The sequence below is a fragment of the Vanacampus margaritifer genome, chromosome 18 (assembly GCF_051991255.1).
Source record: "Vanacampus margaritifer isolate UIUO_Vmar chromosome 18, RoL_Vmar_1.0, whole genome shotgun sequence".
NCBI classification, from domain to species: domain Eukaryota; kingdom Metazoa; phylum Chordata; class Actinopteri; order Syngnathiformes; family Syngnathidae; genus Vanacampus; species Vanacampus margaritifer.
Genome location: NC_135449.1, coordinates 8,718,130 through 8,731,874, shown reverse-complemented (window position 1 = coordinate 8,731,874; position 13,745 = coordinate 8,718,130). Strand labels below are relative to the sequence as shown.

The window sequence follows — 13,745 nt, the reverse complement described above, 5'->3', positions numbered from 1 at the left end:
AACGCGCAACCGTGGAGCACAAAGGCGGAAGCGCAAGAACTGGGACGCGGCCCACGCGTCGCAAACAGGAAAGGGAAACAAAGCTGATGTGTGAAAGCCAGGAAGTCGGAAGTCCCGCCTCCTCCATGGCATATTCCCCATATTTTGCAATAGAAAAACATCTGCATTACATCATCTTCTCAAAATCTTTTTCAAAGGTTTTTGAGTCATGTGAACTGCATAACCAGCGTATATTAAACAAAACATGCTTTGAATAATGTCACCGTTTTTTGTGTTTACTTTGAGATAAGGGGGCGTGGGGGGTTGGTCATTTAAAATTTGAAATCGGATTTTTGTGGAAAAAGCTACAGTAAAGTACAGCCTAGCTCTACTGTATGAGTATTTTTCCAGCTTTGGAAGCGCAGCATAATCTAAAACTAGATTTGTTTGCTTTTTTAACCTTGTGGCATGACAGTATTGACATGTCCAGTGGAAAACGAGGCTTTGTCGTCACCATACGTTTGACCAACAGATAAAAACGTTAGCTAGAGGAAAAGCAGCACAATGGAAAAGCACATATACGGATGACAAGGGGTTGAGAAGATAAGTAAAACCAACACATGATGTGATCAGAGGAACCTTTGAGGCCCGACTGTCTTTTATCGCTGGCGCTGACAGCGGAGAGAATCACCTTGGGCGGCGTAGACCTACTTTTTCTGATGGCGGCTTTAACACAGCCATGGGGGCTCGCAAAATACATTCTTGTCGTAAAACCTTACGCGATGGCGGACAAAATCTCGTTAAGAGTTAAGAAAATGAGCGTCCGGGATGCGGCGGGCATTCATTAGGCTGATTAGCAGGCCTTTGTTGCAACATACTATTAAAGCGCACGTCTGCAAGGATGGAGCAGATGTCACATAATAGCTTGTTGGCCTCCAGCCACTCAACAAGTAACAACAGCTTCTTGGTTTCCACTTTCTACTATTATGGGGAGAGCAGGAAAACTCTATATAGTAAGACCAGTGCAGAGATTCAAACCCAGGACCAGGACTGTGAGGCAGCCGTGCCAACCACTTGCTCACCGTGCTGCCCTTTCATATTCCACAAATCCTTTTCTATAGTGTTCTCATTAGGGGGTGATTTTGGTCATTGATGCTAAAACGGTTGTTTTCGGAATGTGGATGAAGGAGAACCCACACAAGCACATGAAGAACAAGAACGCTGAAGCCGAGATTCTAACCTAGGACAGCGGAACTGTGAGGCAGATGTGCTCACCCCATGCTGCCCTTTTAAGATTCCATAAGATTATAAGAGACAGAGTAGACCACACTGTCAGTCACATTAGAAAACGAACTGTATTTGATCTAAAAAGGATGTGCGCGCGCGTGTGTGCGTGTATAAAACAACAATGGATTGCAGAGGTACCCAATATAAAAGAACACATGTTGCCTTGTGCAGACCAAATAAAAAATGTGTTTGTTATTATCTACAAGGGGCATGCTTCCTCATTAAAATACATTATTGGTGGGGGGTCGTTTTCTACTAGGAGGGTGAACACATACATAAAAGCAATATTCTATTCTATTGTATTCAGTTGTAAAAATGTGCACATTAGAGACAGGAAGTTGGGAGTGTAAAAAAAAATCATGTTTTGCTTACCTGGAGGCTTTTCCTACACTCGGATCTTTATTTTGCTGCCGGACTCTGTCATCACATCGGCGGCCGCGTCCTCTCGTCCAGCTCCCGGGCCGACACACGACTTCTCCGGCGGCCCCCCGAGCCGAGCGACTCTGCGGTGGTTTGCCGCACCGGACGGACGACAAGTCAGGACGCTCCCGGCAGCGACACCCATGGGAGGTCGGTTGAAGAGGGGAGAGTGGGGGGTATTAGGCGTTTGACGGTGGTCGAGCTCGCCTCTCCGGCCGGCTCGTAGAGCAGCTAGCTCAGCCCCGCGGACGGAGCCAGGGTTCTGGCCATGTGCGCCGTAGGTGCTGCTGGTGGTGGTGGTGGTGGTGGGTCGTCAGTTAGAAGCAGTCCCGGACAAGCAGTGCCACGCAGCGCCGCAACAACACCGTGCTGCGGACAGAACTTGCCTCCTCCTCCTTTCAACGTGTCAATTACCAGCAGCTGTCACGATCCACTTCCGGTGGCGTCTTTCAAAACAAGACCTCTAAGCGACAATTTCAAATTAAAATACTGCATCGGAGACGACAAAATATCCTAGACAGATTTTCATAGGGGTTGCTTGTATTATGAGTGTGTTGGGAAACATTTGTAGCCTATATGTGTGCAATTTATTGAACAAAACCTTGAATGTGTAAGATATGATGAACAGTCATGTTTACTGTATATGCAGAGTTGAGATGATCACGGTCAATAATAATCACTACAACTATCAGAGTTGTTTGATAATCTCTGTGCAGCTCAACAGTCTCATCACGTGCTTAAAAGGATGGTCAGTCTATACTTACCCCATTGTAATCGTGTGGAAATGAAATGGTGGTGGTTAGGCGCAACATTAAACTGCATCATGTTTGCATGTTCAAACTGATCAACTTCATAAAGTAAAGTAATAATTGAAGATGATTGTGAGTGGAATTCTTTCCCATTATGACTTAATGATCAACTTCACTCAACAGTTGGGGGGCTCCGTTTTGCGATTTTTATATGGCAGACAGGTCTGGACTGCTGGCAGGCCAGTGTAGTACTTGCACTTTTATTTCAAAGCCAGGCTGTTGAAACAAGTGCAGAACGTGGCTTGATGAAAAACCTATATGTACAATTTAGAATTAATGTCTATAATTATTGATCCCTGGTGTATTTTGACAAAATCATGCCATTAAGATCTTCACCAAGGAACAGTTTTAAATTGTGGAGAGAGAGAAAAGAACGACATGTCTCCTTTAAGTGACTTACTTTTGACTTCTTCAAGTTGCACGTTTCATTCTGGCAAGCCACTTGATGCTCAAAGGCCACAAAAGACAAGCAGGGGCTCCAACATGACGGGAATGTAAAACGGGCCTCGCGTGCTGAATTATGCATGATGCGAGCTCGCACTCATACCTCACTCTTTCATCGTTATTAAAGGGAAGCACCGGTGGATGTCAATCACAATTCAATTCTCCTCCTCCCCCTTCAGACGGCCGTTTGACGTGTGAGATGATAGATGGTCGCCGCCGGTCACGGCCCTCTTGCTCCTCTTCCTCGGTCAATATGATTAGAAAGCCATCAGGCACGCTTAGAACCTTCGAGATGCGGTAAAAGCGCATGTGATTAACATACAGCAACACACACACATTCACAAGTAAATTGGATGAATGATATGAATTTAAAGCAGGAGGGGTCAAAGGTACACGATGGAAAATCAAATGTAGATAGTCGGAGAAGAGTGAATTGATTTTTTTTTAAAAGCTTTTTTCCTATTGGGTTCTGATTAAAAAGTCATACATTACAGTTGGGAGCAAATGCAGTTGACTGCATAAATGGATGTATTTTGATGATATTTTTGTGGAATATTCTATCAATGTTTGTTGGACTAATTTTGCTCAACAGTTTTTATTTTATTCTATATATTGGCAACTGTTTTTTTTTAAATCCGATAAAATAGTAAAATAAAACGTTTTACATATTTCTTCAATAGTTTTTTAAACATTTTCCCCCAAATTTTACTAAATAACTGATAAATAAATTGTAATTAAACTGTAAAATTATGATAGTTTAATTGATTTATTATAATTAATCAAATAAAATATATAGATATTATAAAGTAGCTAAAATTAGCGGGTCCATCTATCTGTGGAATGCTTCCCTTCATTTTTCCCCGTGGATTTGAACAGGAAGTACACACATTCAACAATTAATAAAGAAATAACTGATAATTATTGGATTGAAAAAGAAAATCAATGTGCAGCACGGACAATAGAATTAAAACCTTAATGTAATCACTATAATTATAAAAAATATATATTTTACATGCAGAGAATGGCCAGCAGCGGGTCGGCATTGCCTCACTTGCCTACCCTGACCGCACGTCCCTGTTCTGCGGTAGCCGTGGGGCGTAATTGTCACCTATTTTGAAAATTTCGATTTTTTTTTTTAACATTTAGGAGTGGAAATAGTGAGGTTAGATATACTATATGAGTAGGCTTGTTTAATTAAAATTAATCGCCACTAATGTTTCATTGCAGAAAGAAGCTTGTCGGCCATGGAGGTATATTTATATATATTTATATATGACATCACTCATGGCTCTAAGACCTTTGGAAAATATAAGCTTAGAATAACTTGAACAATACACACAATTCAATACACTTCATGTTTTCTTTTTCGTTTGAGGTGTCATTTGGATAGATGTACGAGGCCCTTTGACAGCTTAGATGTTTATGCTAGCATGTGATTCGCATGCCCAAGGCCCTTGCCCACCGGCTGCTTTGCAGAGTGTTAAAGCTTTACTCGTACCAACTTCAGGTGGACAACCTGACCTTTTACTGAATTGTGTTACGAGCAGAAGCAGTGTGACGGCCATAAAGCGTCGCAAACTGGCGCTGAGCAGCAGTAGGAATCAGAATCATTCCTGCCAGGTGGCAAATTTGCAACGCTGCTCTAGTGTCAAATGTGGAGCCACGGGGAAGGGAATGATATGCTTACAAAACTGCAACGCCAAAGCTGTCGCATTCTGATGGCCTTTACATGTCTCACAAGGATATCTGAAGTGAAACAGAAAAAAACGTGCGTAGTGTGTAATTGTGACTTTTGGGACACAATTGTATTTGCTAGTATACACAGGTCAGCTTGTAAGCAACGTCGCTAAACATAACCTTTAGTCTGAAGCCATATAACAGTGTTGTGTTTGTAAAAACTCCACACGGGACATATTTGTTCTTTAAAAGGCTTTCTCTCCCTAATGAGAAATACCCGACGGAGGCCCCTGGAAACCGGATCGCTCGTGAAGGATGTTGGTACGGGTCGCCGTGGTTACCATGCAACTCGACTCGACTCCCCTGCGCGATTCAACTTTTGTAGTGAATTATGAAAATAAATAAGACTTAATAGATGTGTCTGTTTTAGTGCCAGATTTAAAAAAAAAAGTGTTGTCGCGTAGACATGCAGTGACTGTTTAAACAGCGCATAGCAACAGTCGCTAGGGGCGAGTTTGTGCACTCACTTTTCAAGTCAGCCCTTGTCAAAAGGTGACTCCCTGTGGACGTTTGTCTCTGTAATAACATGCTAAATGTTCACCGCCGACAAACATTCATGTCAGGCATGGGCTTATATCACCATGGAAACGGTGTCGTGAGGACAAAAATGTGCTGCGAGGGGGCTTAGGGGCGATCTATCAATCTAATCATATTAACTCATTCACTGCCATTGACGGCTATAGACGTCATTAATTAATTTTTAACTATTTCTATTAGTTTAACATTTTTTTCCACTTTTGTTAACAAGAGTATGAAAACCTAGAATTTTTTTTTGTACATTTAGAGCAGATATAAAATCTGTGATTAATCGTGAGTTAACTAGTGAAGTCATGTAATTAATTACGATTAAAAAATAATAATCTTTTAATTGTATTTATTTATTTATTTTAAAGAAAAGATTATTTAAAAATTTTGAGGTTACCTCATGATTAATCACAAATTTTATTTCTGTTCTAAAACAATTTTTAAAAATCTAGGTATTAATAGTCTATAATAACAAAAGTGGGAAAATTTTTAAACTAATAGAAATAGTTCAAATGAATTTTTTGACGTCTATAGCCGTCAATGGCAGTGAATGAGTTCTATTGTGCCATATGTGAGCGTTTGACAAAAAGATGTAATACACCTTAGGCAAGTTTCAAAAACCCACTGAATTCATTTCGACGCGCAAATTGTGTCGGTAGAGTGTGAGAGTTGACATGATTCAGCCTCCTGAGGGTAACGCCGGGCCACCTGTGGCTGAGTCAGGCGCTACGCTGGAACTAATGGAGCTCAAGGCTCGCCGTGTTGTCTTCAGACTAACCGGCGGCGTGACCGGCGGCAGAAGCGGGCTGCCACTTCAATGATTCGCCACGGTGGAGAGACCACCTGGAGGCCTTGGAGTCACTAGGGAGACTGCACAAGGTTTATTTAAGATGAGGTTCCTGTCCTAAAGTATTATTGGCTTTGGTAGGGTCGACAGGCAAAAGTATTGGGATGAAACTCTTAATAAATATTTTTGCAGCCAAGTACCCCAAAGCATTTCTGATTGGAGAGAAGAAGAAAAAGACTTAAAACCGAGTGCTGTGCCATCATTGTCTGATTTTTGTAAACTTTTAAACTCTCTTTGTATTTATGTGGTCTCTTGAACTATTTAGAAATTAAAAGATATTTAAAAAAAGAAAAAAAATCTTTGATTATAAATATTAATTATAAATAAATTAATTATCAACAATGGGCTCATAGTAACGGTCTGTTCGCAAAAAGAAATAATTAACAGAATTTTAAATAAAGATTTCAAGCATATATATAAGACATATGACAAGTAGGGTCAAACCATTCTGGTATGGGGAGATGCTGGGTTTTTAGGACACTGACATTAAATACCCTATTTAATATAAAATGTATTTATGAACTTATATTTCACTGAAATATTTATATATACTTTTGAACTATATTCTAATATCTCACGTACCCGCTGGCGTGCCTTCACATATGCCACCACGAATGGGCCACTTAACGCATCATATTTTATGCACTTTCAATGAACTGTAAACGGTTCTCGTGAAGAATAAACAATCACAAATATACATGAAATGATTCATATGTAGACTGACCAATGAAGCAAAAGTGACATAAACCAATCACTGTTGCTGCTGCTGCTGATGTGAGAGATTTATTCTGAAGAAATGCATAAGAGACCATTAACTCATTCACTGCCATTGATAGCAATAGACGTCAAAAATTGATTTGAACTATTTCTTTTAGTTAAACATTTTTTTTCCATTTTTGTTAACAAGTGTATGAAAGCCTAGATTTTTTTTTGTACATTTAGAACGGATATAACATTTGTGATTCATCGTGAGTTAACTAGTGAAGTCATGCGATTAATTACGATTACAAATTTTAATCGCTATCTGATGCTCCTAATTTTTAATAATATTTTCTTTAAAAAAAAATTAAAGAAAAGATTTTTCTAAGACTAGATTAAAAGACAGATTTTTAATAATCTATTCTTTTAATTAATTTTTTTTAATTTCTAATAATTTTTTTTTTAAGAAAAGATTATTAAAAATTAGGGGTGTCAGGCGATTACAATTTTTAATCATAATTAATCGCATGACTGCACTAGTTAACTCACGATTAATCACAAATTTTATATCTGTTCTAATACAATAAAAACAATTCTAGGTCTTCATACTTTTGTTAACAAAAGTGGGAAAATTGCTAAACTAATAGAAATAGTTCAAATTAATTTTTGACGTCTATAGCCGCCGAGGGTAGTGAATGAGTTAAAGTTCACTGGCCATTTCTGGTGGTTCCGACGATGAGCACGAGCGTGACGCGGGCGAAGTCGCTGATGCTGATGGTGGAGATTCCCGTGATGTGGCTCAGTTCTTTCACAACCTGCACCGCAAAGTAAAACGATGAGCGACACGGCAGCGACTCCGTTTCGAGGGGGATTTCAACATTTGTCACCTGGTTCCAGTCTCTGACGTGGAGAATGAAGGCGGCAGCGGCGATCACGCCCACGCCCAGCAGCATGCAATCTTCTCTCACCGCTACAAACTTCTCTCTGGTGTTCATTTTCATTTATTGGGCCTCATTATCATTTGTATTTAGGCATAAATGGAGGTCAATACTACAAATGTTTTTGATCAGTATGACTTCTTGACGAAAAAGCCAACTCAGAAGCATTTTCTGGGCAGTTTATCGAATGTTCTAAAAGACAAGAAGCGATAGAGTACCTCTGCTCCGCGGTAGGATGGTGGCACTGCGTGGTGACGGCCAGCAGGGCGTCGTAAACCGCGTCGCGCTGCAAGCTGACAAACTGGAGCACGTGGCGGCACAGGTGGTGCAGGCGCTCAACGGGGGCGCTCGGCTCGTTGTGGCCTGCGGATGGGGGACGGGTCGAGATCAGATCTGGGACTTTTTTTTTTGCATGCTTCATTCAAAAAGATAGATGGTAAACAAAATCACATTCATAATAGCTAACTTAGCAACTTTTCTAGCCATTCGAGCAACTATTTTTCAACTCAATTCACTCCCAGCTATTTTCACTGAAGCTGTTTGACTGGATTTTGACTGATTTTGCAAGGCCCACAGAATATTGTGAACCTACCAAAAGAAAGATTAGAGTCTCTTTCATCAGGAGAAAAAAAACTAATAGAAATAGTCGTATCTGTTTCAGTTTTGCCGCAATTAGCATTAGAATAGAGCTAAGTTTCATCATTATTCACAAATCTGTTTAGAACTGTGGTTAAATCACCTTGTTTTCAAGATGGCCCTGGTTGATCTCTTCTACTCTGCTACCACCTGCTGGCCGTTTTTGTAATAACTACCATTGCTTCAACTGCTGTGCACAGTTGAGAGGCTGCATCAAAGCCTTCCCCCCATAAAAAACGTTTCATCATTATTCATAAAGCTGTTGAAAACACTGGCAACAAGAGCTTTTTGCAACATGGCCTTGGTTGATCTCTTATACTCTGCTGACCTGCTGACTTTTTTGTAATAACTACCATTGCTTCAAGCGACCTCTTCAGGTCAGAGGCTGCATCAAAGCCTTCTGTATGCTCTAGCATTTAAAAAAAAAACATATGAATACGTTTTTGGGTCCATGGCAATATTTAAAAGAAAACATTTTTATACATTTTTGAGAGCAAGTTAGTTAAAAAGCCATTTTAATTTCTAAGGATCTTATTTAAAGGCCACACTGGCCAGCCCTACCGAGCACCTCCAGGAGTGTTTCCACGTAAGCGAAGGGGTTGGGAGGGTGCAGTCGGAATTCCAGGCCCTTCAGGACCATCAGCTCCGATTCCAGAACAGCCTGTTTGGAGAAGTCGAGGCCGACCGAGCGCAGAAAGCACGCGGCCTTGTTGATGTCGACGATCTGAAAATAAAGGGAGAGTTTAGGAGGTGTGATTGAGGTCATAGGTCATTTCTTGTCTTACATGGGTGTGTAGCGACAACTTGCTGGCCAGCTGCACGCAGGAAAACACGATCAAGGTGAAATTCCCCCGGATCTGCTCGAACGCGGCGTCCTCGCGGGCCCTCGCTTCCGCCCTGCTAGCACCTCCGGGTGTCAGCAAATGCGTAAGGTGCTTGACCATGAACCTGAGATTCCCAAACAAAACCTTTTAATCCTCCAAGTGTCAGTATTTTGTATTTAAATACATCTTGCAAGTACTTTTGCCACTTTTGTTTAAACCAAACGACACAGCAAAAATGGCCGCCTTTTCTTACCTTTGAAGTAATTCAATGGCGTGGTAAGCGACGGACGGGTCCAGTCGGAGCTCTTCACACATCAGCAGAGTGTATTCTGCGGAAACATGAGTGTCAGCAAAGGGAGCTGACATATAACAACAAGGAAATATTATACACAGTACAAGCGGAGGCAGCTGATGGAATGAAACGCCATTAACTCTCAGAGTGTTATTGATTGTTCCGCTGCCGTTGAGGAGTGCCTTATTAGCGCAGTACTAATTCAACATACAGTGCAGGAATGCACTACAGAAAATAAGGGGTCATAAAGGGTCATAAGTCAAATTTATCGGCTGTGCGTAGACTGATGGAAATGTGGAGGCTTCCCGGATTCTGTTGCATAAAGTTGGCCATTTTGTTTCTAAGTGGACATTTTGTTGTGATTTCTTGCGTGTTGTTACACCCAGGGGAATGATTCAATCAGTAGAAAGCTCATTTTATTATGCTTAATTGCTTAACATTGAATTTTTTATTAATGAGGATTGTGTTTACTTATGTGTGTGTGTGTAGGGGGGTATGCTACAAAATAGGGACATAATTCTGACTTCACAGACAAGTGGGGACCTCACCTACAAATGTGAACGTTTTGAAAATGTCACAGCTTTTTTAGTATCTGGAACTTCCTATAAATGAGGGAGGAGGGAAATTAATAATCTATTAAAATCGAAACTGGATTATTGCCATTTTATTTTAAAATCGTGCTCATTTAATCTTGTGCCTCTTCACACACACACAAAAGGAGGGGGGAGAAGGCGACGTTTTAAAGAGCCTTGGAGTTCTGCTTTCAAAAACTGAAAGCACAAGTCAAGTCTAAATTTTTCTTTGCAATATATTCCGTTCTCTCATGAGTCTAAACACTTTAATATTGCGTATGTGGAAGAAGAATTAAGCAGAATAATCCACCAGTTATCAGTTAAGGAGGCTATCATTTTATACAGTACCGCCCCCTGGTGTCGACTGAAATGACGTCAAAGTTACCCCGCCTCTCGTTTTTGGCAAATTTGAGCATGAAAAAAAAACAACTGTTAACTTAACAAATTATCAGAGCAAAACTAGTTACAGTTTAGAATCTTCTGTCGAAGGTGCTACTCGATAATGGCAGTTTTATACTTTTTTGCTTTCTAGCGCTATTTCTTACCAAACAGTTGTTTATCCTTGAAGCCTCCGCTGCAGGTGGACAAACTGCGGAGGTTATCTTTGTTTCTCTCGTTGAGATTGGTAAGAAAGTCCGTCAGCATATCGACCGAGGCTTGTCGAAACCTTACACTTTGAAGACTCGCCATATCATCCCTCGCCGACGCCATTTATCCTCTGCCTATTGTCGGGCACTTCGTATTTAAAATGTTGTTGCCAGTTAAGTAATGTAGTTTGGAGTTTATTAGTCTTCTATGGTAGTTTCACAAGATGGCGCTGTTTCCTTTGAGTTTATGTCGTAGGAACGTTGACGCCGCTGTGTGTATCAGGGGGGAAGCATTTTGTAGTTCCACATTACGATGATCGTTTCGCCTCGGCCACATCTGATGCGTTGCAACTCTGGAGCGGAAACTTGCGAAACAACCAGGTTATACAACTAGCTGGATTCATATGGCAGACATGGCGGATAAGGCACCGATGCAATCCGACGCTCCGTTTGCAACCAGGATAGACCGGACTAAGGAAAACCTGTCCCAGACGCAATTGTACTCCATGAGACAGGCGGAACTGAAGCTGTGGAAGAAGAGGACGGAGAAATTGCGGACGCGGAACGCACTGGTCGGAGTCGTCCTTGGAGCGCTAGTGCTGGGGATCTGTATCCTTTTGCTAATGCTAATTGCTAACGTCAACGCAAAGTAACCTCAACAAACAGTAACATTGTTAAACAAAATTTAGAGTAAAGTAAGTCGTAAATTAGATCAGATATATTTTTTCATTTTATTTTTTTAATTATAGACTACTCATGAGTATACGTTTGAAATACTGACAATTGGAATACATAAATAAATAATTCTCAATTTGTGTTATTAAAATGTATTAATTGATTTAAGAAAAAGCCATTATCTCTTGAAATAATTGATTTATTAAAATAAAATGTACAGGAAGAAAAATATGCAGGATGTCCATGTCTCTGATGTAACCAATAAATATATGTAATCTGTGGTAACTGGCAATAATGACAACATTATTTTGTTTGAAAAAGTATTATTTATATTCAATTAGCCATTTACTTTTTATTATTACTAGTAAATGACTAAACACGAAATTGAAATATTTTTACTTACAAATCCATTTCATTTTACTCTGCTGTTTAAATTGGTTTTAATAATTTCAGAAATATTTGATTATATATGATTATTGTGTTTGCATCGTTTCTTTACCATAAAAGGGACAAAATATTAGGAACAGTATGTAGTTCCATACAATCGTAAACATAGGGTTTCATTAATAGCTCACTAAAAGTGTCAATCAAAAATTAGCATTATCTATGTAAAGACACATTTGATACTGCCTGTTGCATTGGATCTAAATATAATTTCTAGTGTTATTGTCTTTAATTATGTTATTCCAAATTCTTAAAAAAAAAAAAAATGTTTTTGTTACTTCCCTTAACCGCTTGCTCGCACGTAAAGACGGCTACACGTTTCACTCCATCGCACAGGAGTTCGTCATGGACGAGATGGACGAGGAGGCCAAGCGTGCCCGGTTGCCAAAGACTGGTGTCAACTGAGTGGTCCAAAGTCCAGACCCTCCATCGACACCACGGCCAGCTTTCTTTGCTCATCTCAGACAGAACTGGACTCTTGTTATTGGTGGGGACTTCCCCGAAGAAACTAATTGTGATTTTTGCAGCCATTTTGTGCAAGATCTGGAGTGACCTGCCGTAGCAGACAACGACAGCAACTTAAAACAACACAAAATGATTGTAATAACTGTATTTATGTCGATGACGTGATAGAATAAACTTGATTTATTTTGTTTTGCAAAAGAACACACTGGGTCATTGTTTTTAAATGAGTATTTATTGAGCTGGGAAATCCACTAGAGTGAACATCCAATGTAGGAGAAATACAAAATAAGACTCTAAAGAGGAGGGAAAAGGCACAGATGGCAGCAGCATAATTGTACATTTATTCTACATTGCACATTGTTTATTTTGCAAATCTTTGAATATATTATTTGATTTTTTATTTTTTTTTTCAATGTCCAGTGTGAACATTTGCTAAGGCACATTGACAGCTTGGACATTCCCTCTTGTTTTATTATTTTCATAATGAACACAGTTTGACCGACAAGAAGTGTGTTAAATGAAAATGCTAAAGTGCATGAGGTGCTTGATCGATTTATCCTAAAACTAAAATGTTTATTTTTATTATTTTTTTTCCCGTGAGACTAATTGTGTAAACAGTCTATAAATGCACTCTACCATGTATATACACACATGTACAATAAAGAAAAGCCAGTAGTAGTAGTATAACATATTGGAAATGATTTGTATTTGCATCATATACTGGCTTGATTACCTCCGCCAAGGAGCGAGAAGATTAAGAGCACATAAGATTTTTTTTTCCTGTACACGTTTCACATTTCCCTTCACTTATCATCGAATTGCAATATTTTTTTTGCACTATAAGATTTCTTAATATATCAATATGGTTGTAGAAACAGAATTTGACCTAGACAATTAGTAAAGAAAGGAATGTATTAGATTTCCCCCCCATTGAATTCATGACCAAATTCAGGCTTGGGATCACTAATAAAATATTTGTAGATATTTTCATTGTCATATAATGATTAATAATTACGACCTGAAGGTTCAACAATTAGTACACAAATCCAAAATGTGGTTGTTGCACACAAGGGAATGACCCCAATGCACAAAATTAAATTTTCAGCCAAACTGCAAATAAAACACACTTGATTTCCACGCTTTGAACTTAGTTGACGCTCATCCAAAATTGTAATTGTTCGCCCCGTGGCGGAGGTCTGCATTTCAACGGCTTGTCTTCAGCCATCTCACAGTTTGTCATCTGTGTCTGTTGCAAGATGGCTGGCGTCAAAAAAAAAAAAAAATGGTGTGCTGTACAATGCAAGTGGACGGCTGCGGCAGCGTGGAATCAACTTGTGTAGTTCTTGACTGAGCGGGTGTGACATTGTTATTCCCAGCAACGCCTTCACATTCCGTCGGATTTGTGGCAGCGCGTCATTTTTTCACCCCAACCGTCTCTTTCTTCGGGACGCTATCAGATGAGGTAGTCCGGATGTTTAGCAGTTGCTTGCTGAGAGTTCCTTACTAGGAATGAGACGCAAGTGAGATTGTGAGACGGACAAACGGGAAGAGGACATGCACGGACG

General features: G+C 39.9%; 4 protein-coding genes across 9 annotated transcripts in view; 1 reads left to right on the top strand and 3 right to left on the bottom strand.

Annotated features, from left to right (window-relative positions):
• The window catches only part of tanc2b (tetratricopeptide repeat, ankyrin repeat and coiled-coil containing 2b), a 90,765-nt gene extending 83,847 nt beyond the window's left edge, over nucleotides 1–6,918 (bottom strand). For all 4 annotated transcript variants that reach the window (XM_077550374.1, XM_077550376.1, XM_077550375.1 and 1 more), the window contains exons 1-2: nucleotides 6,773–6,918; nucleotides 1,639–3,224 (exon numbers count right to left, since the gene is read on the bottom strand). The gene's annotated coding sequence lies outside the window, so the exon portion shown is untranslated. The remainder of the gene's footprint in view (nucleotides 1–1,638; nucleotides 3,225–6,772) is intronic.
• A 116-nt stretch (nucleotides 6,919–7,034) lies between these two features.
• Nucleotides 7,035–10,961, bottom strand: cntd1 (cyclin N-terminal domain containing 1). Its single transcript, XM_077550381.1, has 7 exons — nucleotides 10,555–10,961; nucleotides 9,399–9,474; nucleotides 9,107–9,269; nucleotides 8,883–9,045; nucleotides 7,904–8,048; nucleotides 7,635–7,731; nucleotides 7,035–7,562 (listed from the first exon to the last, which is right to left on the bottom strand). Exons 1-7 carry the CDS (start codon nucleotides 10,718–10,720, stop codon nucleotides 7,455–7,457), a joined length of 918 nt encoding a protein of 305 aa, XP_077406507.1. The 5' UTR covers nucleotides 10,721–10,961; the 3' UTR covers nucleotides 7,035–7,454.
• coa3a (cytochrome C oxidase assembly factor 3a) lies at nucleotides 10,412–12,381 on the top strand. Of its 2 annotated transcripts, XM_077550386.1 has the most exons (3): nucleotides 10,412–10,977; nucleotides 11,057–11,205; nucleotides 12,023–12,381. In XM_077550386.1, the coding sequence occupies exons 1-3, from the start codon at nucleotides 10,910–10,912 to the stop codon at nucleotides 12,118–12,120; spliced, it is 315 nt and encodes a 104-aa protein (XP_077406512.1). In that variant the 5' UTR covers nucleotides 10,412–10,909; the 3' UTR covers nucleotides 12,121–12,381. The 2 variants fall into 2 exon arrangements, with proteins under 2 accessions (XP_077406512.1, XP_077406513.1); XM_077550387.1 differs by having other exon boundaries at nucleotides 10,425–11,205.
• A 12-nt stretch (nucleotides 12,382–12,393) lies between these two features.
• Nucleotides 12,394–13,745, bottom strand: part of wnk4a (WNK lysine deficient protein kinase 4a) — a 37,767-nt gene continuing 36,415 nt past the window's right edge. For both annotated transcript variants that reach the window (XM_077550378.1, XM_077550379.1), the window contains one exon: nucleotides 12,394–13,683. In XM_077550378.1, the coding sequence (XP_077406504.1) occupies nucleotides 13,681–13,683 (3 nt within the window). In that variant the 3' untranslated portion in view covers nucleotides 12,394–13,680. The remainder of the gene's footprint in view (nucleotides 13,684–13,745) is intronic.

Coding starts and splice junctions, on each gene's coding strand:
- cntd1 (XM_077550381.1), bottom strand. CDS start 10,720: ATGGCGTCGGCGAGGGATGATATGGCGAGTCTTCAAAGTGTAAGGTTT. Junction 8,049..8,882: donor AACACTCCTGGAGGTGCTCG/GTAGGGCTGGCC, acceptor CCCCATCCGCAG/GCCACAACGAGCCGAGCGCC. Junction 7,732..7,903: donor CATCCTACCGCGGAGCAGAG/GTACTCTATCGC, acceptor AATGAACACCAG/AGAGAAGTTTGTAGCGGTGA.
- coa3a (XM_077550386.1), top strand. CDS start 10,910: ATGATCGTTTCGCCTCGGCCACATCTGATGCGTTGCAACTCTGGAGCG. Junction 10,978..11,056: donor GAAACTTGCGAAACAACCAG/GTTATACAACTA, acceptor GTTTGCAACCAG/GATAGACCGGACTAAGGAAA. Junction 11,206..12,022: donor AGCGCTAGTGCTGGGGATCT/GTATCCTTTTGC, acceptor TCGCACGTAAAG/ACGGCTACACGTTTCACTCC.